Raw genomic sequence first — 27,854 nt, forward strand, 5'->3', positions numbered from 1 at the left:
ACCAGATTTATTCTTGTGGTTTGTTTGAGTTTCTTCTAGAAGTCAACAACACAAACATCTGTATATCAACAAATGTTGATAATAAAATATGCAATCTTTCTTATAAACATTTCTTTAACAAAAGTTTACAGAGAAAAACATGTCATAAAAAACCACAGAGTAATTGTCTCTTGATTTTTATACTGTTCTTTATTGTTCTTGTTTTGATACTGTTCTTTATTTCGGCAGGATCCAATAAGAAGAAAGTAAAAGAAGCTGGTTATCTTTTCAGTATGGTTGATCTTAAAGGTAATATACGGTTCAGGTCTTTCTTGTCTCGTAATACCTGCCAAGACTGGGGAAAAAAAAGTATAAGGTTTTAAAAGGCTAAACATCTTTGTCATTCATACTTAAATATCATTGTAAGCAGTAAGCCTCACAGATCCACACAAATAAGTTTGATCTTTTTGCCCTTCTTGAAAAGAGAGTTTGTTTAGGTTTTTTGTTTGTTTGTTTTAAGGGAAGAAAAAAATCCAAAAGGTACACAAAATGCAATGCACTATTGAGGAAGGTACAGCATTTCAAGAACAGAGTGGATTTGTGAAGAATAAGAGGTTAACATTATTTAAACGTTACGTTGATATTCTGACTGCAAAATAATTGTATCAAATTCATGCCAAAGTTCATGATACAAAATGTTATACTCTGACATTTCCAGAACTTAATTGTGTCTTTAAAACAGGTTATTCCAATTTTCTTCTGTATTCTACAGTGAATTCCAGGACATCTGTCACATCTGTTAGGCCATGAACCTGCAAATAACTGGAGTGACCCTCCTGTCTTAACACAGAATTCATTTAAACCACAGTGTCTAATGAAAACCACAGGAAGAATAAACTCTCGAGGGCTATGAGACAAACAGATTCCTTAGACTTCTTAAAAAAAAAAGTGCAAGATATCAATAAGTACTTGCAGTTTTCATCAACTGTCATTCCTTATGGTTCCTAGTAAAGAGGAATTTTTTCAGGGCTGTAACACTTTAGCTTCCAGACAGCTAGGATCAAACAATGGCTTTTACATTTTGCAGAAAACAACACAGGTTTGAAACCAATTTTTTTAACTGAAAACTCTGAAAATAGAAGTTCACTCTGATCTCACAGAAGAGAGAGAAAGCCCAAACTACTTTGTAAAACACTGATTTAGCAGACTCACAAAATCAAACATTTTATGTAAAAGTATGTGAACAGTTCAGTATTTGGTATGCTAACATGGTTAAATAGAAGGAAACTGAAGTTTCCGAACAAAATTATAAAACAAAAAAGTTATCCTTTTCTGTCTAAGGCAACACCTTATAGCACTTGTTTTATTATTTTATTACAAGTATCTGGCATTGATTTCCTTTTTGCTGGAGAAGCAAAGATGTTTAAGGACTTCATTAACTGGAGTAAACAGGAGGCTCCAATGACAGCACAACAGGGGAGTCTAACTGGTAGAGCTGGAAGCCAGTTCTGTGCACTAATCCCTAGTTGTAACTACACTATGAATACTCACAGATGTCTGAAAACTAGAGTTTGAGCTGCAATTCCAAATGCAATACCAATGATAGAAGACAAGCATAAAGAAGAGCTGGTAGCAAGGATTTTTAGAAAAAGGATGTTTAACCAAGGCGTAAATCTTTGCTTCCTTCAAGGTGTCCTTGCCTCCTCCACTGACTGGAAGAGTGAAAGCTCCAGTTTGAACTACACATGTTCTGAAATTATGAGTGTGGTCTCCCTCAAGAAAAGTACCAATTTAATTAAACTGTCAAAATCCAGCAGAAAACCACTGATGGAGATATTTATTAAAAAAAGGATAGTAAGAAGTATAAAACATTGTTTATTACCAGTCAAATTCATGTAGGAAGCAATAATGAAGAAAAAGTTGTAATTCTAAAGCTATTAACTATGATTAGAATTTTACACATACAAGAAAATCTAAGACAGAAGGTTTACTATTTCAAGCCTGATGCTTAATGGTAGACATTAGTAAGTGTTCTTACTAAAGAATTTTCCACAAAAACATTTAAAAGTACATTTTCATAGTACAAAGCATAAAAATATTTGTAACACAAACATTAAAAAATAGGCAGGTTCAATGACTAGCATTTGTGTAACTATCTTGAAAACCAAAATTACCAGAAAAATTAAATGAGATGTAATTTTTACCTTCAGAAATTCACCTTTGATGATATCAAACTTTTGTTTTTCATGTACAGCTCTAGCAGTGTTTGTCCCATCAAAGGGCTCTGCAAGATCAAACAAAAACATTAAAAGTGTTAAAAAACCTAGAGCCACTCAGACTTCATTGAGCAAGTAATCAGACAAAACCCTGAAGAGTCAACTTATCATTGCTCCCCAAGATTGCTTTGAGTGACTGTTTTATACTTTGCTTCTCAATCTTTATTTCTACATAACTTTCATCCAAAAAAAGCCCCAAGCTCTGAATGGTCTAATGGTATGTAATCCATAATAAAGTCAGGTTACTATACCTACTGAAGCTCACTATGACTGTGCTGAATTTACACACCAGTATTGCATAATATTTGTTACTTTTCCATTATTTGTTACTGCTTAGTCTGTGATGACATACCAGAATATGATTTTGCATATTAAAAAGTTTTGAAACTTTACACATGTGCCTCTTGGAAATGTTCACTTTAGATTCATCTAATTCAACAGCTTATCAGTGATATACAAGGAGTAGAGTAAAATATTTACTATAATTTTTTATATAAGATGTATCAACTACTGTAAAAATATATTTTATCAGTTCATACCTATTCTACAGTATCCATTCATAAGTTAACAATTTGTGGCTTCCAACTTCTAGCAGACTACAAATTTATATGATGTTTTCCCTTTTTTTATGCTAACATAATTAATACTTTTGAATATTTTTTTTTAATTGAAGGATTAAAAAAGTACTCCTTGCTACTGATGGGGTTGCCAACATTAAAAAATAGATACTAAAAAATTATGATGCTGAGACTATGCATTACAATGTGTTACAAAATACATTTTAAAGTACTTCTTGTCTTACTAGAGAATTGCTTAAGTAGCATGGTATATTTTACACTGGCAGAATGTATGGAAGTCCTTAAGGACCACAGAAACACAGAAGTATTTGCTAGATCAGGTATCTTTTTTGTTTAATTGGTTATTAATTGCTTTTATTCAGATAGGGACATAAAGTAAAATAAAGCATCAAACAGACATCAGAATGGTTTATGCCAATATGAAGACTGGGACTTCAAATTTGGAACATGTTCCATGGCATTGGGTTTTTATTTCTGCAAGCTACTTAAATTCACAAAAAAAAAAGTGTTTCATGCATTAAATGTTGCACTTGGCAGGTTTCTAAAAGGTTTATCTCCAAACCACCTATAAAATTTTCAGTGGATGTTTACAGGCAGATTTATTTCACTTTAGAAGGCATCATACATTTTGATTGGAACAAAAAACTGGCTAACAAATAAAAAAAGGTAAGTAGTCCTCTAAAGTCAGTCACATAACTTGACACTGTGATCTACTGCTACTAAGAAATTATTTCCCTTACCAAGTAGAAGCAGTACAGCTTAAACTGTGTGTCTTAAATGTGATGTTAACTGTTTCTTTAATGCTAGGACCTTTATGAACTTTTTGTTGAATCAAGAGATACATTTTTTTTAAATTAACAAGAGCAAAGCTGTACAATCTTCTAAAACCGTCAGTGGGGAAAAAAGGTACTCTAGTCACAAAAGCTGACTCACAGCTTTCCTTTATTCTTCCTGCATATTTACTGACTGTCAAAAGACAAACTCATTCCCTGGAGCACAGCAAGAATCATTTTGCAATCAGCTACTATTTATACCACTACATTTTCTAGCTATCAAGACAGTGAAAGTCCATCATAAGTTATTTTGTTCACACACAGAGATGAGAATATTAAAAGGAAAAAGTAATACAACTTCTACACTGATGTTTGAGGGAAAGGCTAAAGGAGATCATCTTTCCAAATGAAAATACAAAAAATCATAAAACTTCACAACTGCTGCAAACCAAGCCCTGAGGAATTATTTTTAGAATTATTTTTAACATGTGGATCTGAAAGATTTAAAAGTACAAGCATGAATCAGGTGCAGATTAGATGGCTTCTGATCCAGTTTTCCTAAATGACTATCAATTTAACTGTCTCACAAAATCGCTGTGTTTCTAGTTTTTCCAAACTATGTCTTTTTCAACAGGAGACTGTATGATCAATATTATTTGACATGGACAAGATTTAAACTGAAACCAGAATAGTCAATAGCAATTTAGAGCTTCTGATAAGGAATGTTCACAAACATTAGCTAAAAGAACTGTTCTCTGTATCTCCATAATAGATTTTAAACTGTCCAAAAAGAGCATCTCTGCTATATTTATTTCTCTAACAGCAGAAATACAAGTGAGAATTGGTCTTAAAGCCAATAAAAACTACAGCAGAACACAATTTTTTCTGTGAGCGAGCATAAATACAATGCTGCATGCAGAATTACAGCAACTTGCATGCACAGACTTGTGTAATCTATCAACAAATATATGCAGTAATACCAATTACTGAAATTTTAGTCCACTAACTGGAAAAATCTGACAAAGCCTTGGAAACCAGAAAATGGTTTTTAAAAGCTTCTTCTCAAAGTACACAGAAGTTTATCTACAACTCTGTTAAATAGTTCAGCTTAACAGCTGTTATGAACATGAAGCCAACTTTGAGTTGAAATAGGAAGTGTAATTTTTCCCTTCCAATTTGGCAGTAAAAACTTGGTATGTGAGGCTAAAACTTAATCTTAATAAAGTCTTGAACTACACTAACAGGAAGAAATCAGGTGTGTCACCTACAATTTTGCTTTTTTAATAGTGCAAATGCAAGATGCACTCTTAAGGAAAAATTTGTATGTAATCAAGCCTATTTAATACAAATTTTTAAATGCCTGTTTTGTATGCTGATATTTATTTTCCAACCTGACAGAAAAAAAAACCTATTTGGCCACTTTGTAATATCATAAAACAATCCAGAGCGTGAAACACACAACGCCTTGGCAACACAGCATCATGTGACAGCAGCAGACACAGCTGCCCAGCATTCCCACCTCCCACATTTGGGCCAGAGCCATGCAGTGCCCGCACTGCACTATCCCAAATCGTTTCGGCTGTGCAGATACTCCAATTCTCACATTTCGCAGCTCTGAGGCTGCAGAGTCAAACATGCAGTAATCTTTCAGTGTATTTTTTCCCCTATGACTGGTAATCGATATTTTCCCCGCAAAAGTCACATAAAGAACAGGAATCCCATCATGTGGCATCACATTGCCATCCATATGATTACAACCAAGTTGATGAGCTCTGGGCCACAAAATAACTAACTACACCAGTAGGCAATTATTCTCTGCAGAGAGCAGCACAAATGCAGGAAATTACATGCACACACACATCAGTGCACTCCTGCTCCCAGTAATCTTGAGGAACATCTGTCCAGCCACAGGACTTCTGCCTTATCCCTCTCCTCCCCAGCAAAATTTTCCCAGTTTCTAACAACTCTTTACATAGAATGTTCTGTTCCTCTCCTATCTGAAAACTTCAACCCTTTATAACCTGATCCTAATAGCCTCCATTTATTTAGAGCCAGGGTCCAGGCCACCTCTCCCATTTCAGACCTTCCCTCTTCACCACTGTGTCCTAAACCACCTACTTCTAATTCTGCTTGCATTCCATCTTGGTTCTATACCCATGGTCCCTTGTCCAACCAATTCTTCACCGGCTGCATTCCGATTCTCACTCCCCTTTCTTATCTCTGTGTTAACTGTTTCCAGTTACACAGCACCTCAGTCCATTCCCTGCTTCTCTTTTCATTCACCTAACAACTCAAATCCTTCTCTTGCTCTATTATCTCCTCTCTCCCTGGTCCAAGCTTCATCTTCTTCACATAGATTCCCCATGGCAGCTGAAAGGCATTAAGAGCACATGAAGCAGGCTCCCTGTATAGGGCTACCGCCCAGTTCAGCCTGCACTAAGGAGGCCAAGACCTGCAACTCCAAAGGTAGCCTGGGTTTACCCTCCAGTTTTGGAAGGCATCATACACACTCTGCAGAACCTGTACATTCACAAGCCAGTGAATAGTAGCCACAAGGGGATCAAGATACACATGATCTAGTCACTGCTAGGAGATGGGATGCCAGAGCACTTCTAGAACAAAAAATACTCTTGGAGAGGAATCTGAGTATGTGTCCACTGTGTTTTTTCAGAAGCTGGATCTTCGCAAAACTGATGACTATTTTTGCAGAGCACAAAAACACACACTACTGTCATAAAGGCCATTCCTTGTCACAGTCCTAATCTCTGTTCCAAATGTAACAGGGCAATGAGTGCTCTTGAAGAAAAGGTCAGGAGAACTATTTTTAAACACTACAGAACTTAAAGCTTCCTTCTCAAATGTTTTTGGCAGGACTGTTTCGAAAACTATTTACAATGGTCAAGCTTAATTTTCTACATAAATACATTACACACGTCCATTATTAAAACACAACCAAGGTAAAGTCTACTTGACAGATTTATGTATTTAGTGTCTTAACAGTTAAAAATTATAATGCAGCTTTACATTTTACCTTCTACACAAATAAATTTGTTTCTCCATTCAATACCATCAGGTCTTGGAATAGCTTTGGCCTCACGAACTGAAATCATTTGATGGCTCCAGCTAGGGAAAAGGAAAACAATTTGCAGAATTTTTAACTCTTTATTCTAAATTAGTAATATCGGTTTACATTAAAAAAACTGTCAAATTGCTATGTCATAAGCATGGACAACACAGTACTTTGTAATAATGAATAATGTAGCATAACAGTCTAATCTTCATAATGCACTATATAAGAGTAAGGAATGATAGGTAGGAAACAAGAAAAGTTTTCCACAATAAGTTTATTTATGAAAACATCTGCAAAACAGAACATCACAGGTACCCATGACTAAAATATATCCACAACAGAATTTTTATTTTTTTTATTTTTTTATTTTCAAAAAAACAATGTGAACTTGAATATGGACACCTACATTTATTTCTGAGTTCAAAAGAAATTATAGCCTCAAATGTATCTTTCAGAATTTTAAGTGAGGAGAAAAGGAACGTAGGGAGTTTAAGTGCAGATGAAGTGACACACTGCATTCCATTAAAAAAAAATTCAATGATATAAAGTTATATAAGGATAGCTTGCTTACAGGCCAGCATTCCTTGTGCAAGGAACCTATTATTAGAGAGCACTAACACTTTTTATATGCTGCATTTTAGATCTCCTACAAGTGTAACAACGGGGTAACAAATACGCATTTGAAGATATTCTACTACTTTCTGCACACAATTTTACAACAAAACCATAGGAAACGATCACACTGAAACAGGAACAGCAGGCAGGTTACATAGCAATCTTTACAATGTGCCAAGTGTCTTTATGAAGCTTGGCACAATATGCCAAATATAATGGAAGGCAAAGCAACCACTTGCGGTTTTATGTTCTTATTTACCCAGCCAGTTTTCAGCTGCTCTTAATTAAACCAGGGAACTACCATATCAGTGAATCACCTGGATCCCCAACAATGCATCACCATATGTCCTGACTAAATGGGGCTTAGAAATACTTGGGTAGTACGCTGCTAGCTGTACTGGTGTTCTGTACACCTGATGTGATTTCCTGACTGAATCCATCTTTTGACATTCAAAGAGAGAGGAGCTTGGCTAGGTGTATCAACCACCTGCAGTAAATGTGTAAATATCAACTGTATATTAAAATACAGTCTATAATTCACTAGTTAAATTTAGAAGAACTTTGTGCTCCCTAGGCCACAGATCAGCTGTCATAACGCCATTAAGTCAGTGGTGATAAGACAGTTTACATCATCTTCAAATCTGTGCCTGTAATTCTATAAATTATCTTGGATACAACTCATTATTAAAACCACTTATGAAAATGAGTGGTTTGAATAACTGTACTTCCATAGAACATGTACATTATCCATAGAACATGTACATTATTCTTCTCTTTAAGAATATGAATAGGACCGATTTCAAAAAGGTGCAGGACAGTGTATGAAGTTCAGGATACCTCAGATTACTTATTCACTCACTGCTGTGTATATTTAGATTTCTCTTGATATGCTTAGAAAATTAGTACAGGTGATGATAATTTCTAGTTTTCAATGCAAAGTAAAGCTTTCATTCTAACCCATCACTCTGTCTCCTTAATTCTCACAGCAAGCTACTTTTGCAAGAATCAGGTATTAAGAAGCACCAAATACTTTCCTATTCTGTCTTTTTAATAAATGACCACCAACACAAGCTTAAGAAGTTCAGATGAATTGCTCAAAAAAAAAAAACAAACCAAAAACAAACAAACAAAAAATTGGAAGAAAGCATGAGACCAGACCAGATCAAAGAAGCTAACACCAGAGCTCCAGAACACTGGTCATGAGCAGAAGCACCTCATAGTGCAACTCCTCTGCTTTTTCTAAAAGCTTATTTAAAAATAAGAGAGATCCAAGCCAGTGGGTGGGGTGGGGTGGGGGGGTAGGGTGGGTCATGGAAAGTCACAGTCAAGCAACAAAGTATTTGATCTGTGTTTGGTTAAACCAGGCAGTATTGTTTCACTTCAAACATGTAATTCTTATTACTTCTTTTTCTCTAGGTTACTTGGCTTGATTCCTCATCAAAAAATAAATGCATTTATAATACACTGGTTTACCAAAAGCAACAAAAAAGGTAACATTTCTAGCTACTTAAACAGCTTTCCATTTAAACTCTAAAACTGCTTTATCTAGTAGCCTCAAACCTTCACTAACTCTGCCTTGGTACCAAAATCAGCCTGAATTAATTGCTAATCACAAATAATTTTTTAATTAATTTTAGCCATTTTGGCTTGCACACAGAAACTTCATTATTGCCAACACAAAGCAAATATTTTCTGCGTACACACTTTCAATCCATAAGTTAACAATAATTATTTAAACAGCTATTTCAATTATCAGTTACTTCTGGTATTACTGCCCACATAAGGTATCTGCTCCTCGTGGAGAAGGTGAGAATTTGAAAATCATGCATTTCCAGGTGTAAGAGTATATGAATACATGACAAACAGATTAAAAAGCTTATCTTTTCCAGAGCACTCTGTAAGTGAAAGCTACTTGCATAAACACACTGATAGGTACAAATTGCAAGCACATTTAAATCAGACTACTAAAAAAATGACCCTTTATTACCTGACCAATTCTACCCTGAAGAGATCCGAGAGCGACTGTATTTTATATTTATACTTTGTCACAACAATGTAACCAATCTTTTATTGTGTCCACCAAATAAAACTTAATCAGTGAATGATCTTAAACAACTGCTACACAGCTTGAAACAATAAATTTAAGAGAAGTACAGTCCCAAAGGACAATCTCTAGGCTCCCTAGCTGTAACTTCTGGGGAGCAAGGCCTTGCTTCAAGGTCTTGCTTTGTAGAGAGACAGCCAAGTGAAAACCTGCTGCCTTCACTCACAGCTGCAGCAATGAAATCAGACACTCTCTACAGACAGCCTGGTAAACATGGACCAATTTCCAAATACTTTCTTTTGAGAACACCTCCATATATTTTTTTTTTTTACTTGGTCACGTTCACTGCCGAATCAGCGAATCTTTGATAGTTTGAAATACTTAAAGTTAAAATGGGAGTTATAAGCATACTTCTATCCAGCTGTATCATGCAAAGTATTATGCAGACTTGAATTCCTATGGCAAGCTAATTATACAACCATGTATACAGCAAATCAAGCTTTGCCGTACGTAGTGTGTAGATCCAATATATGCAGCAATTTCCAAATCACATTTCTGGTAACTTATGAAGGGGGATAAAAAGTACTTCTTTCAGACACACTGAAAATCCCAGAGCAGGACTGTGGAATATGCACTGTATAAATACATGGTAATCAGCAATTTTCTGAAAGAGCTTATATTCTAAATAAACAAAGCAAATTAAAAGCATAAGGGGAAAGAACACAGCACAGGAAGATAAACTTATTCACGGCTGCACAGCATGCAAGGTTCCTGTTTCTTCCTTTGTGCCCATCCTGCCCTTAAACATTATTTACTACATCAAGTAAAATAAAACATTGATTTTAACTGAAATACATACTGGCCTTTGCTAGACTGAGGGGGAAGTTTAAAACAAATGTTTCTCTATTTTCCTGACCAATACATGTAAAATAGTTGATCAGTTAAGCAATCCAGGCAGGTGGCATCAACGACTCATGCTATCCAAAATTATGATCTTCACACATGATCTGATCATTCTTGACTATACACTGTTCTCTCAGCAAAAGAGATCCTGTGTACCAAACCTGCTAGTGTTGTGGCCTATTCCACAGACAGGAATCTACAAAAGTCACTTTTATGAAAACTGAAGTAGTATTCTCTTCAGTAATCTTTTCATCAAACTCATTATAGTTCAATAGTGAAAGCTCACTAGCACAGTACAGGTCATTTAAATGTGACCTAACTTAATAGTCACAGTATCTGAAATATAATCTCAAAATTTCTGTGTATAAAAACACTAGCAAATGTTTTACAGGGAAAGCAAAGACTGGAAAAAGTGACTACAGCAATGAAAATATTCAACACATTCAGGAGCAAAATACTAGTTCTTCCATGAAAGGCAAAACTAACAGAGCCCCATGTTGTGTGTACTTAACTTTTATCCTCATTCCCACCTACAATGCTGTTTCCATCAGCAGCTTCAAAGCAAAGATAACAGATACTGTGGATAGCACGACACTGTACTTGTTCTCATCAGCTGGCTATCACACTATGTTCTGCCCACCTCTTCCCCAGCATGGGCCTTAATTTGGGTTTCTCTTCTCCAGCCAATTACCAGTTTTTACGAAACTATACGGAATTTTAGTATCTATCAGTCAAGTGTTTGAATACTTAACAGGTACTTAATACTGGAAAAACAAACCAGATATTCTTTTTTGTTTATATGGTTGTTTTTTGAACATCTCTACTTCTCTTCACATCAGCAGCTATCTTTTCTTCACTGTCCACTTTTTCAAGCTTTGTTTTAACCAGAAGCTCCCCTGTGCCTCTGTGATTAAATTTAGGTAATTTTTTCCCTCATTTGTGATTATCACAAAAAATAATATTGGGGGAATACCATCATGCTGCACTGACACTGCAGCATTAGTAGTTTCATACTTCTTAGTATACCCTGCCTGTCTAACAGCAGGCAAAACAAAAAGTCTCACTGGACCAGCTACTGACTTACACAGAAATCTGCTCCTGACTATGTTAACAAGCACCCAAACTAGAAAAGTCAAATTAGGTATTTTTCCTGCATTAGGACAACATTTTCTCTGCTAGTTTGCACAGGCAAACCAGTAACTTCTTCCTTAGTTTTCCTTAGTGGAAAACATATTCACTTTCATCTATGAGAAGATTAGCAGCGCGATATACAGACAAGTAGTAAAGGATGTATCTAGCATCCCATACAAATAAGGAACTTGGGGATATCCTCCAGAAGTGTTGTCTAAGCATAGCAGCACCTTGCCAGCTGAAAAGACAAGTACACAGGAAAAACTTAGGATAATAGACAATTCCCTTATCTGAAGGGATCATTGAAGGAAAGCTCTTTATGTGAAAATCTCTCAGAATCAGGCTGAAGCATGCCCAAAGTACAATTAATTGCCACAGGCCATATGGATTTAGCTTATATATTTGAAATGTGGTACACACCCCAACATGTCTTCTTACAAGGATTTAATGATTGTTCACTTCTTACATTGAAATAAGATATGAACACTTCAAAAATTATAATGAGTATCCAGCAGCTATACATTTTGTTGTCCTTCCAGGAAATGGCTATGACACACAGACACAGGACAGCAACATGTATGAGCCAATTGCCTCAGAAATTCTTTAGAAGATCTTTAAGCTTATTAAAATACAACCATTTGATATTTTGTATGGACAAGCACTTTTTAAGAAACTCTAGAGTGAAAATCTGGCTAAGTGTTCATAACTATAGCTTTCCCAGATGCCCTCACAACTTTAGCATCTCCTTCTCTTCCACAAGAAAGTCCACATGCCAAAATTAAACTCAGATTCTAGCAAACCAACAAGGTTAGTGAGCTAACTATACATGTGAGAATTTTTCAGTAGGTGTGGCCTATATTAATGACTGTATTACAGTCAAAGTAAGGAGCCACCTTGTCAGTTAACTCCATTGACTTGGGGAAACAGAAGACAAGCACAGCTATTAAGGTCCAAATAATTCATATCACAATCAATACCTTAAACTACAACTAAGGAAAACAAATTTTTCTCACACATGGATAGACAGTTTAATAATAGTGTAATTGAACAAAAACCAACTATTTTTTAAAAGGACAAAGCTCTCTAACTTCTGGCAGCTATTTTACAGGACAGGATGGTTGGCTAAGCAAAAGATGTCAGACACTTTTTTTCAGCATTCCTGTTGTCCTTTAGTCTTTTCACCCTTCTCCTCTCTGTCAGTTAGCAGTCCTGCATTACTGCTATTCTTTCTCTTCCAGGGTTATAAAGTGTTGGTATATTGAATAGAAGGAATCAAAGTTCCACATATTCTAAAATACTAAGATGAGCTTATTACTTACTCAAATTCTGTGGCATAATATTTGAAGAAGCCTATTAGCAAATCTCCAAGGCTTGATCCATTTTTTGAGAGGTAAGGAGGAATGGTACATGGAGCTCGATGAACAAGATGCAACTGCATAGTAGGATCAAAAGATTCCTGTCAAAATAAAATCAGAGTATGTATATACACATACACATGGCCTTAATCTAGGTGCATATATTTTTCACAATAAAAAAGCTGCCTATCATTTGCTTATTAGAAGTTCAAGGACAACTTAGAAGCAAAGAGCTCTATTTCTCTTGTGCTCTGTTGGACACTAGTTACTCCCCCTGAACCCAGATAGAATCACCTTGCACAGGAGCGTCCAAGACCATTCCTTGCCTTCTGTTTGCTAAAGAATTTTAACATGGGAGAATTTCTGAACTGGACTTGCATTTACATGCTAGTAAAACCACATGAGCAGAAGCTGAGTAAGATAGCCTGCCTGAGTTGGCTGCAGTTAAACCAAGACAGGGCTGGTGTTCCCATAACTGTGGTACCAAAACAATCCGTAAGGAAGGCCTTGCCTATTTTTCCCACAACAAAGAGTTAAAATTGCATATGAAACCCACTGGCTCTAATATGAACCTGCATCTTCCCACATAATGAGTTCAAAGACTGCAGCCGCACTTCCTCTAGCCAACCTATCTGAAAGAATAAAAAGTTATACAAAAAATCTGGATACACAGAATGCAGCGTTTACGCTGAAGTGTGCTTTTCTTTGGGGGGCAAAAAAAAAAAGTCAGGTTTGCTATAAACAAAAGTCACTATTGCCAACTTAAAAGGAATCTGAACAAGACTAAATTAACATGTTTTTAGGTCTGCTACACTCTTTGGGTGTCCATTGCACCCTTTAGGTTCTTCTGAGAGACTGGGGTACATGGAGAACATAACTTCTCTTGCTAAAGAAACAATTTTTAAAACCTGGTAATAGCAGGATACTACATTTTACAGCAATGTGTATTTTAAGGAACATGAACCCAAGATACACAAGTGCAAGCTTTATCTTCACATAAAGAAATACATCTATGTAAATTTAGGAACCTATTCAGTCATTACTATCTCCCCTCCAACTCCTTTGTCATTTTAAAGAGTAGTATCAGGCATGACTCAATCTCTATAGCAGTAGAATATCACTAGAAGAATATACTGTAGAATATACACTGTAATACTGCTTTTATGTTCACAGCTGGCAGTGCTTCCTCCGAGAAAACCATGGTTAGCAATCAAACCAGTAGGACTGGAAAGTTTGGGATTCCTGTCCTCTTTTGCCAGTTCCAGCAAAATGTCCTGGAACCTTGCACAACATCTGGGAAAAAAGGCCATTCCTCCAGCTACGAAAAATTTCAAGTCTTGTTCTCACATGATACAACTTTCCACAGAAAATATTATAGTTAGCAGAGCTCAGAATTGAACAGTTTACAATCCAACAGAACATACAAAAACATGGAGACAGACAGACATAAAAAGCAGATATGCAGCATATAAAGACCTAAATAGGGAAGTTGTTCCTATGTTATACAGGATGTACAGTTTTAACCCCAAATGTAATCAGACAGGTACTAGAGTGAAAGTCACTCCCTGCCCATTCCCACAAAATTGTAGAATTAATTTAGTATTAGCAGTAAAACAGCTGGTGAGGAAATGGACAGAGGCAGGGAAATAAAAGAATGAAACAAGGGCTGCTGACCTCCAAACAATACACAATGAAATTACCACAACAGATGTCTACTAAGACTAATAAGTAAATGTTTAGAGGCAGCCGACATTTTTGAAAAGAATATTTTTTTTTAATGCTTTGAATATTCAAATGCCTGAGAACTTCTCAACTGCAAGAAACATCTGCCATCACATTGAAGCTGGCATACTGAGCAGTTAGAATGCTAGACTTTGGGATATTATTTTTCAGAATAATAAATAACCTATTTTATTTAGCACTATTACAAACTTAGAGAGGATGTTGCTTTTTCTTACCAGTCTTGATCTTAAGTACATTTTATTTACATTTTATACACTGATCAAAATTAATTTTTATTAGTGTTTGTACAACATATGAATAAGAAGAAAATAAATCAAGTTATACTAACAGCAAGAGACAATATAGCAAATATAGTTGTAATACAGCAAATACAGTTGTAACAAAACTTAAAGCAAAAAAGAAGAACACATATGTGCCTCTGTGTGTATGCTTACAGCCAGAAAAAATGAAAGAGCAGAAGGATATCAAATGCAACTTTATCCAAAGATACTTTTTCAATAAGATCTGTTAGCAGTTAATGAAATAGGAAGTTAGAAAACACTGCAAAATTTTAAAATTACAAATCTGTATTTTGAAGAGGGTGATTATGGTAGAAGCATAGTCCAGATTAAGCCATTTTTCAGGATATTTAGTTTGTTTCTTCACTGAGTTTGCAACTGATCAAAAGTCATGTAAGCAGCAGTGATAAAACTGAAAGATTCTTCATTTGAGGAGATGTACCACATTCCAAAGATTCCCACCCATGACAGAAGAGTTAAAATTCCTAACCTGCATTAGAAGACAATTTTCTAAATTATAATCTAGTAATTAGGATTAAGAACCTTGAATTCTGCAATCTAAAATTATGATTTATTTTTTTTTTTTCAAAATTAAGTTGTTTCATGAAACCTGCAGTTCCAAGTTTTACCATGTACACAAAATACGCTTGCCTCAAAGGGCAGGCAAATCAAAGTTTTCCTTACTCAGAAAGGCATTTGCCTTCAAAAAATAAATGCATATTATTCTATACAAGTGCTTTAGTAAAAATGAAAGTTATAGGTTATAGCTGCTAATAATTTAAGAAGCCAATCACCTAGTTTAAGAGGTACATGTATAAATAATTCTCATCTCTACTTGTTTAAGTATTCTGTGCCACTACAAAAATTACTCTTAATAAAGAAAACTAAGTATTATAAAATTTTTAACATTAACTAAACCAAACTGTTAATCACATGTTTTTGATATTGTTAGTCAACTTATTTTTTTAAATACTGGGAGCTGCAGATCACCACACACAGAAGAAAAAGTAGTGTTTCATCTTTCTGAAATACAGAAAATTTGTTATGGAAGAAATTGCTACTACCAGATCATAAAGTTTTACATATAAAACCAAATTAATAATTACTTAAAATTGGGCATGGGAAGATTTAATGAAAACTTCTGTCAAGATATACCAATATTCAATATATCAATAACCAATGTCGTTTGTTTAAAGTAATTTCTTAATGAAGCTCAAGTGTCCAGTGAACAAGAGGTCAGACCAACCACAGGATACCTAGGCTCATTTTCCTGCTTGCCTAGCCTCAAGCTACCCCCATTCACCTATTGTAAAACAGGGGTAATTATGTTTCTACCAGCCAGAGAGAATAACTAAATATAGAACAAGGTACAGCTTATAGATTCTGTACATAAGGGAGACTAGTAATACAACAGAATTACAAAGCATCCTTCAGACTAGCCTAAGGTCTGATTAAGCAACAAATCTAAATGAGCTAGCAATTATTTCAAAATACCCCACACTCCAAAGTCTTTTTTCCATTTTTGCTAGATCTCTAGTATTTTCCTTGGTTGTTGATTTCTCAAGGAAGCACAAACATTCAGCAACATGCTTCATGTTCAAGCTACATAATGCTTACACATATTCTCATCCCACTTTATACACTGGAAAGGAACACAAGTGTACATAAAATCTTTACATTTCAATATCTTGATGTATAATGAGTTTGACTGTCCATGATTTTTCCTTCAAAAAAGTTTACAGTAGTAACATCAGAATAGTATCTTCCCATTTTTGATAGGTATTCACACACATAAAATAGCCTTCCCCAGTCTTAAAAATGAAGATTTAACTCACGTTTATACTTTTAAAAAGTGCAACTTGAAGATTGAAGTAAATTGTGTCTGTTCAAGGACTGACTTTCATGCATGAAGGAAATATAGTACGCAACATCCCATCTTCTGCCTCACCCTTTGCAAGATATGACTGCTTGTGAAAGTGAGACACCAGAAATAAAAATGTGCTCATGCTAAATAATGAAGTTCACAATCCAGAGCAATAGCAGACACCCAACTCTATCTGGATTTAAGCTAATATGCCAGGCTGCCCTGGAACATTGGAGACTCAGGCACACATCCCCTTCTGACTCGTTTGCCACAGTGTTCACCTCTGGCAAACACACAGACAAAACAACCAGAAGCCATAACAGCCTAAGCCACCACAGGTTCTCCAGAGCTTATCTGTAAAGGTCCTGACTTGGACACAAGTTCCATATAGACTTCAGAACTGATCAACACATTTTGTGGGCTACTCTCATCTATCCCATCTGTCTGGAGGGACAGGAAGCCCCAAAATGCAGGCCGACACCTGACACAGTCCAATACTCCCTCTAAACTAGTGGTTGCAAAACATGGCAACTCAGTGCCAGACGCAGACTAGCCCACGGCAACAGAATGCACAGGTGAGCAGCTCTGGTGGCTTTCTGGGAATTCTCACCCTTCACCTCTGCAGCAAGGGTATACTGAGTCACAGAATCCACCTTTCGTTTCTCACTCAAAGTAAGCATGTCTATTTTACATGGCACCTACAATTTTAAACAAGCAGTTTCCTTCAAAGCACAGAATTTTCAGGCTGCAGAAAGAGCTGCGGATTTGATTTAGGGAAAAAAAGAAAAATTGTTTTGTTTCAGAAGGGGAGAAGCTGTATTTATGTGTAGTACCAGGGTGGAGACACAGCTTTGACCAGCTACAAACAAGAAAATGTATGGTTTCTTTGGATACTGACATTTGCCCATGCTTTGTAATTATTACTGAAAGCTACAAGACCAGAATTGTTTTGGTATATTTCTCATTTTCATGTAAAATTAATTTGCAATATCAGTATTCAGAAATTGTAACTTTCACAATTTTTAAACACTTAATTACATTCCTAACAGAGAGAGTAGACCAAAAACCTATTTGCAAATTTCTACCATATTTTTAAAAAAATCTTAAACCATAGTTTTGATTCTGTTTTATAGTAAGCATACATAAAATTTTCTTTTTATTTTATTAGCAATCCTAGAATGTTTAGTCTATCCTCCAAAGGCAACAAAAAACCTATGTTGAAACAGGATAAAAAAAATGTTATTCTTACAGCAGTGCTCTAGAAACACAAGAACATGCAAGTGATTTATCACTTTCACACGATACAAGATAAAACCTTGCATTTAGTACAAATGTGTTAGATTTTTCAGCTTATGGTATTGTGTGCTTTTGCTTTAATCATTTAAGCCATTAATATTTATATAGTGCTCTGAAGGCTTTTACACAGTTCAAACACTACAAATATAAATGCTTGCATTATTATTATCAATGAGTCAAAAGCTACCAGTTCTTTCAGTTGTTTTCTTTAAATTACATGTGACACAAAACTTAAAATACTACAGCGTATGAGCTTTAAGCAAACATAATTAACAAAGTTAGCAAAAATTCAAAAAACCCATCAGATAAAGTGTGCAAGAAATGAGAAACAGCTTTAAATGCTTTTGAGCACTAACAATGAAGAATTTACAATGTACAGTAAAGTACAGTAAAAACAAAAACAGGAAAAAATAAAGACCATAAAAATTTAGCACAAGTATTCCTAAGCAGGTTTACAAAGCAGTGTACTAAGCTTTCTTCTGTATCTCAATTAACCTAATTACCCAAAATGGTTGACACAGCAGTATTTTCTCCCTGATGTACAGTGTCAATATTCCCATTTCAGCATTGTAGGAAACATATGCAAAAGAAAGAATGGCTTTCTGATACAATCTCAGCACAATTATCAGCAACAGTAAAAAACCCCATACATAGACAGGGACACTGCATAATGGCAACTATGAATAAAGAAAAACTTAAAAAGTGACAAGTGAGAGGAAAGATAAGGAGGAAGGAACTGAGGAATTTATGTAAAAAAGTTACATTATAGAACTATTCATCCATAGCTTTTTTGTCCCCAGACAAATATTTAGGAGGCTAGCTCTTATTTCTAGGTAATCTTACTTAGATTAAGTCTCACTAACTACAGTACTAATTCTGCACAGGATCAAAGCATGCCAATTCAGAGATCTCTGGAAGTCAGCAGAGCATGATCTGCACATTACAGCAAAGTCCCAAGAAAGCATTTTCTTGACAGTCTGAAGCCTAATTTCATGAGGTTTCAAAAGTCTCCTTAGTAAATATATATCATTCACTCTCTGCACCCAGAAATATCAGGCAACTCAAAAGCTGTGGGAAGGCACAGAATTCTGAAACATCACAGTGGGATGCAAAAAACACTACATAACATTACTAAGAAATACGAGTCAGAAAGTTACAGATGACACATGAATGTTTTCAGGCCAACATAAAGAGAATTAAGTCAGCAGCTCTCATTAGCACTCATTTCCAACTGTGTGTAAAATCTTCTCATATATAACAGACTGCTTTCACTAAAGAAGTGATCAAAAGCAGCAAATAACCTTTTTCTCACTTACTTTTAGCATATTAATGACCAGGCTTACAGACTGTGTTTAACTTAATCCATTAGAGATATTTAAGAGTTCAGATATTTTAGATAAGCAGCTTCATACACATATATGATATAATAAATTCATAAGAAACACTTACTGGGTAATTTTTTTGGAGGGATGGAAGGATGGGTTCAGGTAGGGCTACAAAAAAAAAAGTTCAAAGTTGCTGTAATTCATGTAATTCACAGGAACAATATCATACTGATTACAAAGGTTGGACTGAAATTCCTCTTTAAAAAGATTTATCAAGAACTTCACTTTCATGCATTTAGTAAAATAAAATTTATTCAGCAAATCTTTCTATTACTGTATTTTGTATATAGTAGCCTAAGGAGTTAGTTCAGCTATGGGAAGCTGTTACTAAGATACTACTATTTGCAGAAGACATGAAAAATTCTACAGCAGCTGGGTGTAACTTCACTTTTAAAATAATATTAATACACGGCTATAGGAAACTCATCTAGATTCTCTAAAGAAAAAATCAAGAGCTTCACTCATTTTTTTTTCCTGCCTCTAATACAGTATGATTCTATCACAACATAAGAAGTCTCCAGATACTGCAAAAGTACACATTCTTTAGCAAAGTATTACATACTGAGTCTTAAGAAGTAACCTAAAGATAGAGTATCCAACACATTAGCAGGCACTGCTAGAAAAATCCCCATAAGACACATAAATACAGTCTAATGCTGTTAGCTGGTTTACTACATGGTAAACAGCTTACAAAAAATATGTTGACATTAACAAAACTAACAAACACAAAATGAAATAAACAATCGTAACTTTTATGAAAGTCATGGATGGGGAGAGCATCTATCATACAGAACAAACAACAGGGAAAAAAACCAAACTTATCTTCCAGGTTAGGTGGTCCTACTGATAGACACACAAAACATCCTATTCACATCCTACTCAAGCCTTAGACCAGCTGCAGGACTGTTAGAGTACTCCTCATACTAAAGCTTTAACATCATGTCTTCAACATGTTGGGTTTTTTTTTTTTTAAACTGGTCTACATAATTAACTAGGGAGAATCACAAATAATTAAGTTCATCACACAGGAATTTGACTTAGGACTTAATTCACCCTTCAGACAAAGTCTCACAGGGAATGAGATGTAACAGAATCCTTTTGCCACAAGGACTAAGAATCAGAACAGCAGAATTCTCAGAACATGCTTGGGATACCTTCAAAGAGTATACTCTATTAACTAGCAGGACTGCCAAAAATATGATCACAGCTGCTTTAATAATATTTTTATTTTGTTTGTGGGTGTTTAGAAATACAAGATGTAAGAACATCATATTTCTGCAATTTCTTGGATAATTTCCAGTTCTCTGCCGCACAAAAATAAAAGGCAACAAAATCTGAGCAACAAAAGCAATCAAGATATTTTATCTGGGTCTGTATGCTCTAATAAGAGGATGGAGTTAAGGTGAAAATTTACCACTTACTACTAGCATTTGCCATATGAATTTTCCTTTTGTTACTGCACAAGACAGTTGGATCTATTACCTGGAGGAATGTTCATGTACAAGACACTGATGTGTCTACAAAATAAACTCAAGCCACACTAACCCCAGGTCCAAAAACATCCACACGAGTATAAGTATAAGGAAATGTATTAACTAGTAAAGGAAAGAAGTTTGCCTAGTAAAGACAGGGACAGTATTCGCTGCACAAGAAAGCTTTTATTTTTTCCCTCCCTAGTAACACCAACAAAAGCTTTATTAGAAAGTATATGACTAGGACACAAGCTACTTTCAGTGGCATCATAGGCATGTAGCAGGAAAAAAGATTAAAATCTGCATGAATAAAACATGAGAATGTAAACAGCTGGTACTAGTAGACATCCAGAACCACACTTCATTCTTTTTTAGCTGAAAAGGTTGATGAAGCACAGGTAAAAGGCTCCTTTTTGATCTGCAGATGGCTGATCCTTCCCAGGCAGCTGACTGATGGGTTTTGCACAAAAAGGATGATTTGAACTTTTTTTTACCTTCCCTAGACAGCTGTGGCAGCTGTCATAGATGCCTACAGCAAATGCCCTCATACTTGCAGGGCTGTGAACATTCTGGCAAGCCTACACATTTATACCTCCTCCCACTCTCTTCCCTTTTGTGTTACTTTTACGCATAGCTCAGTAACTGGCTATCTATGACTGTACACAGCACCCAGTACAAGTCTCTCTAGAGTAACTGCAATACAATGAAAAGAGATTTAAGAGAATAAATTTCCAAGTGAAAAGGCCTGTTTCCCTTAAAAGTTTAACACTAATTATCAAATGCTTATCAAGTCACTATTAAGATGGCCACTAATTGCTAGACCACGTAAAGGTGCTTTTTCTCCTCTCCTGCTTGTGCTTCACCTTTGCATAGCAATCTTCATATCCAGTAGTTCCCAACATTTTCTATCTTGTATCTAAGTATCACTTTGGCATTTTTAAGTTCATTGTGATTTCATCTCCTCCAAAACAACATTTTTTGTTTGATTGATATTTTTTTTTCCTGGTTTGTGATAAGGACCTATGCTGAAGTGCACAGTCACCTACAGTATGGTTTCAGAGCTGAGACAACATACTCGGCCACATTTTCTTTTATTTCCACAGAAACAAAGAAATCTATGGAATTCTATCATAGTAGAAGCAGAGAAAAAAAACCACAGTCACTGGATACAGTGTCCTACTGTCCTCATGATTAGTACATTAACAGCAGGCACACAGTATGGGCATCAAATAATTTGGAAGAAACCCAGTCAACTGGATCCCAAATACACACAATGCCCTCCTAGGTCACCTACTACATATACAGATCAGCTGAAAGACAGCCACCAGCTTGAGTCGACTACCATAAAAAGCTTTCCACCCCAGAACAGAGTGGGTGTAGTGTGATCTTGAAACTAATAAACAGTTGGGTAACCACTGCACAGCAAGTACCTACATTCCAGGCCAAACAAACCATCAGAGGAGCTAAAAATTTTTTCTACCCAATTTAAAAACCCAACCAAAACCAAAAGCCTACACAAACTGACAAAAGGGAAAAGTGTAAAATGAGAACCTATGCAATTTGACCACAGATATGACCATAAAATGTTAAGAACCAGTTGTAATTAAAATAACATGAACAAGAACAAAAAATAAAACAAAGGCATGGAATGAGTACAAGCAGCAAAATACACAGTCTATACATGAGCTGACTTGAATTAAGAAAATACTTCTACAAGCAGGTTACTCCAGAAGATGTACACTTCAGGGGTTCTTGCCTTCCTTTCTGAAGCCACTTATCTCCCAATAAAGAACCAAGAAACTCATACTGAGCTAAATGATATCTTAAATAATTTCTTAAATTAGGATGATTTCTTAAATTAGGAAGAAATTTTTCCTGTGAGGGTGGTGAGACACTGGCACAGGTTGCCCAAGGAAACTGTGGATGCCCCCTCCCTGGAAGTGTTCGCAGCCAGGTTGGATGAGGCTTTGAGCAACCTGGTCTAGTGGAAGGTGTCCCTGCTGATGGCAGGGGAGTTGGAACTAGATTTTTTAAAGTCCCTTCCAACACAGACCATTCTATGATTCTAAATGACAATCCTTAATCTTAAGCAAGAATTGCAAACTACAAAAATCACAAACATGAACTTCCTCTAATAAAAGAAAGAAATATGAGGATAAATTCATTTCAAACTATTCCTCAAAAACATTTCTGGACTGCATGGGTTTCTTGAATTATTCAACAGGATTCCTTAGTTTTTCAGGTAAAGCTCTCCAGCTCCTTACAGATATTCAGTGTTTCAATATATTGAAGTTAGAAGAAAAGATACTGCTGCTGATAGGCAAATATCCCAACTTCTAACAGTCTCCAACATGTCACCTTACGGAAGACAGTAATCAGTGGAAAAATCTAACCACATGGTAGTGCATTCTTGCATATACATGTCCCCCATGTTCAGTCCTTCACTCACCACAGGACAGAAGAATGACCCCACAGCATGTGTTGTCCTTTTGAATTTCTGTGGAAGTTCCCAAATAAAAAACAAAAATAAAAACCCAAACAAAAAACCACTTAAATTGTTATGTTTAGGTTTTTCTCTTTGTTAAAATGCAGTTTTCTGGTAACTAGAGCTTAAGTATGTCTTCCCTTTGTTAAAAGGCAGGTTTTTGTTAACTAGTGCTTGAGTTTATTCTATAGTTACACAGCATCCTGCAGGTGCACTGATTTTTATTTTTTTTTTAATAGTTTTAAAGCTGATAACTGTCTCCAGAGAAGAGGTCCACTCATTAAAGAAAAATGCAGCACTAAGGAAGTGCAGTAAACCTACTTAATCTTCAGATTCTTCTGCGTGGAAGATGACTTCTGCTGGTGTTTAATTTTATTAAAGAGGAAAACGACACAAATATAAACTCAAAAGGACAGTATCAGTTACTTACAGATATTTACAGTATCAACAGGTAAAAAAATACTTACTCTGTAAATAGTGCAAAACCATCAATACAAGACTATAGCTGCTTAAAGTACCACGGCTGGCATCATTTATGTCATGGAAACTTGCCCATTTCTTAATAACAAGTACTAATGGACGAACTCGATTCTCAACTGCAAGTAAATAAACAAATCTCAAAAAAAGTACATTAAGTAGTTAGTAATCAATTAACATTTGTACCTACCTGATCAGCATGATACTCAATTATTCTAAGGCAACCATTTTATAGAATTTACTTAGTTATTCTACAACTACAAAAATCAGAAAAAAATATTTGCAGTCTGTCTTCTGATTAGTAAGATCCACAGACACTTCACAAAGGGTATGCCAGGTAACTTGCAGGTAAGACAAAACTGGATGTGTCAGTCAATGTAGCAGTGTCACATTCTACTTGTAAGTTCTCTTCAGTTCACTGTACTCATTTTCCCTGAATTAACTTCAGGGACTGCCAGGATAGTCCCCATCTAATTTCCTTTTTTTTTTTTTTCTCTCCATTTAGTTAATATAGACTCTGGGGTTAGGGAAAAGAATTTTCCTGGTTGAAGGACACAGCGCTCATTCTTAAGGTTTCCTCGGGATACATGAAAGCAGTAACCCCTGCATACAAGCATTAATTTTAAATTTGCCTTGTCCTCCATAGCTTTTTACATAGATGAGATGTTAGATACATTAACTCATTAAATAAAGACATGCATTTTATGAGGAAAGACATAAATACAGTCATATTCCAGGTATGATCTTCCAAATTTCTGGGGAACATAGGTAGTCTTCCAATTAAGGTAGTAATGTGCTGTATGGAGATGTGACTCATCACCACCTCCTAGGGACCTTCCAGCGTATTTAATTTATTATTTGCAGATATGTAAAAGCAGATCATCAGCTCAGCCAAGTGCTTTATGATGGCCTTACAAGGCCTCCTATGTTCTGGAGTATCTTTTCTAACCTGACAATGTTGTGCGAAGTTTTGTATTCTGCACATCTGAACAGGAATGTATCACTGCATCCAGGACAACAGACGTCCTACAACAGCACCAGCTGAGGTACTCTGCTATTCTGAAAATTCTACCAAGCATGTGGTTTTCTCAAACTGTTCACAGTGGTTCAGCACACATGCCTCTGTATGTAGTACTCTTTTCCTCTTAGAAACAAACTCCTTACTACCAGTCATGTCATTCCTGATATTATTCACCAGTGGTTGAACTAAAAAAAAAAAAAGACTATTAGTACAGAATTACTGTGTGTGTGTGTCTGTGTATATATATATCTATACATATATATACATATACATATATAATATGAACATGCACTAACCGAAATAAGATTTTTCCAGGAGAGAAAAGCGCTCATGAGACAAAATAGTCTCAAATTCCACATTGGACTAATTTGTGTGTGACACGGTAGAAAAGATCTTTCTAGTTAACCTTATTCTGAGATCAGGTTTTCTGTCTGCCACTGCCTGTAATTAGTACATAACAAACTTAGTGTACAGCACTGCCAGTAAACTTTTCCTGATACTCCTTCATCAGTCAACGTGTTTCCCCCTCAAGAAAATGCTCAGCCAGTAATGTCACTTGCTCAAAGGTCCAGCTTCCACTAATTGAAAAATACCTACCATCAATTGCTGATTTAATTGCAGACATGGCAAACAACTGATAACACAACAGCACAGACTTCAGTTTCGAGCTCTGCTTAATCTAACATTTTCTGTGGATTTTCTGCTTCACTTTGGCATATCATCTTTGATGTTTTCTACAGCACCTATGCACCAACATAGAAGGTCTAATTTCAAAAAAGACACAAGAGCATCCACAGAAATATTTATGATTTTTTTTGTTATTAAATCATGCTCACTAAGATAACCAGTTTCTCGTTTGCCCAAACATCTAATTCGTTCTAATGGAACAAAGAGACTTATAAATCTTCCACATGAGAAGTAACTTAATCTTTTTTTTTTCTCTCACGCAGGGTGGAGCCCTTCAGCCACAAATTTAAGTGAGCAGGCTCATACTTTTAATGCTATCCACCCTGGTTGATACAACTTCTAAAAATATTTAAAGAGACTATCTGATAAAAGCTTCCATTTACTTTTGTTTGCCCTATGTCACCTGAGAGCTTTCTAGTCAAATACGACAACTATGCTTGATAAGGTTTGCCTATTTAAGAAGGTCTAGTACATTGAGGAGATAATATTTTCCATCACAAGTGTTACTTAGCTACTAACTCACTCCTTGACCTCAAGAAAATAACAATATTTATCCTTCATCAGGAGACAAAGTTAATTTTGCTGGCCTTTTCAAAGTGGGCACCAAGGCAGAATGGAAGAAAAGGTCAGACACTAGGACCCCTTCCACTTCTCTTTTCACATCTGCAGTCTTGTCTGCCCTATAGTGATTTGCTGAGAGGAATAAGGGAAATCTGTGGCAGAAGTTGGAAGTTAACATTAGACTTGGTGAAGTGACCCCTCACCTGTAGCCATGACTGACAAAGATTATTTCCCTAACATTTTTAAGCTTGGAAGGAAATCCTTCTCCAGGCATATGCCTTCCTGGATGTATGAAGAAATGACAGTTAACCAACTCATCCAGGACAAGCTGTAGACTCTCCTAGTCATGCCAATGTGGAACATTGAAACTACTCTAACTGAAATATTAGTAAAAATTAACTAGTAAAGGTAACTTCCACTGATAACTCCATACCCTAAATAGAACAGAATTCCTGTATGCAAGAACTGAAGGTGGTGGTAAAGGAAGAACTGCAAATGGCCTAGAAGAATTGGCCTGAGGTCCACTCCTTATGTATTTATCTGCCAAATTACATTGTAATGCTAAGTAAGAAAACCTTAATTTAGCAGTAAGAGTGCTGTTCTTATTGCTTGCCCTTCAGAAGTCTGTTTCAGAGTCTCTCCCTGAAATGCAAATTCCTAAGGAGACAAACACATATCCTTTTGTGTATTCCTGGGTGTTGATGCAACTGAAGTGATGTAGCAGAAAAAAAAAAACTCCCCAGGGAGGTGGTCATGGCACCAAGCTTGACAATATTAAAAAAGCATTTGGACAAGGCCCTCAGACACATGGTCTGAATCTTGGGATTGTCCTATTCTCAGGCAAGAGTTGGACTTGCTGATCCTTGTGGGTCCCTACCAACTCACAACATTCTATGAAACCAGTTTTGTTTTGGGATAGTATAAGAACTGAAGCAGCATTTTGGATTTTCCAAGGAAAGACTCTGTAACAGCATACAGACACAACTGGCTATTAGCTACACACACCTATCAGTGGCCATAAGGAAATAAAATAACCTGGAGATTACACCACTGCATAATCATTACTACAGTGATCTCGTTAGCTTTAAGATCACTTCTTGTTGCTCACTCTAAATATACAGAGAAAACTGATATATCAGCTAGGTATGTTTTAATTTAATATTATAATATTCAGAAGAGAACAAATATTCTTCATATCAAGGTCCTCATATCTGCTACAAGGGCTGCTTCAGTATTCTGCAGCTATCTGACGCAGCTCATTTGGTAATTATATACATAGTAACCTAATATATTCAACTGAATTTTAATATTCGATCAATACCAAAATACAAATTTAAAACCCAAAGTTTATAGAAATAAGTAAATATATTAAAAACTTACTGTATGCATAGGTTCTCAGAAGGAATGTATTTCTTATTCCTACAATATTGTTTACATTCAAGTCAAACTCCACACAGCTATTAAGGAGGAGAAAAGAAAAACAATCAAGCATCATGATATTCAATTTCAGAATATTTATTACGTACTTAAGTGACAGAGAAGGAGAAATGTAACTTTTAAGTTAATACTCTAGAAACTTTCTTCAGAGTTTTGATGCTGTGATTTCTACTCTGGTTTTGTTTATAGCACTTGAACTGCTTATGGACTTGAATTTCATTGTTATAAAAATGTAATTGTTGTTTTACATAGCGAATACATGTAGATCCAAATATAGACCTTGAGACAACTTAATATATCAAATAAGTTTTGGATTTCTATCAAATCTGTGTCCCAACTACACTTGCACTACATGATTTACTATGGACCACGTCTGATGCCAGGAAGGATTCTCTTTAGGTATCAGCTTAGGAAATCACAACAG

General features: G+C 35.7%; 1 protein-coding gene across 1 annotated transcript in view; it reads right to left on the bottom strand.

Moving 5' to 3' along the window:
- Positions 1-259: 259 nt before the first annotated feature.
- The window catches only part of TENT2 (terminal nucleotidyltransferase 2), a gene marked incomplete at its 5' end in the record, with an annotated part of 32,649 nt that continues 5,054 nt past the window's right edge, over positions 260-27,854 (bottom strand). Inside the window, 7 exons of the mRNA XM_010171189.1 lie at positions 260-334; positions 2,184-2,263; positions 6,638-6,729; positions 12,689-12,825; positions 19,355-19,398; positions 23,715-23,843; positions 27,374-27,450. Of these exons, the coding sequence (XP_010169491.1) occupies positions 260-334; positions 2,184-2,263; positions 6,638-6,729; positions 12,689-12,825; positions 19,355-19,398; positions 23,715-23,843; positions 27,374-27,450 (634 nt within the window). The remainder of the gene's footprint in view (positions 335-2,183; positions 2,264-6,637; positions 6,730-12,688; positions 12,826-19,354; positions 19,399-23,714; positions 23,844-27,373; positions 27,451-27,854) is intronic.

Source organism: Antrostomus carolinensis, unplaced genomic scaffold, assembly GCF_000700745.2.
Source record: "Antrostomus carolinensis isolate BGI_N321 unplaced genomic scaffold, ASM70074v2 scaffold12007, whole genome shotgun sequence".
NCBI lineage: Eukaryota > Metazoa > Chordata > Aves > Caprimulgiformes > Caprimulgidae > Antrostomus > Antrostomus carolinensis.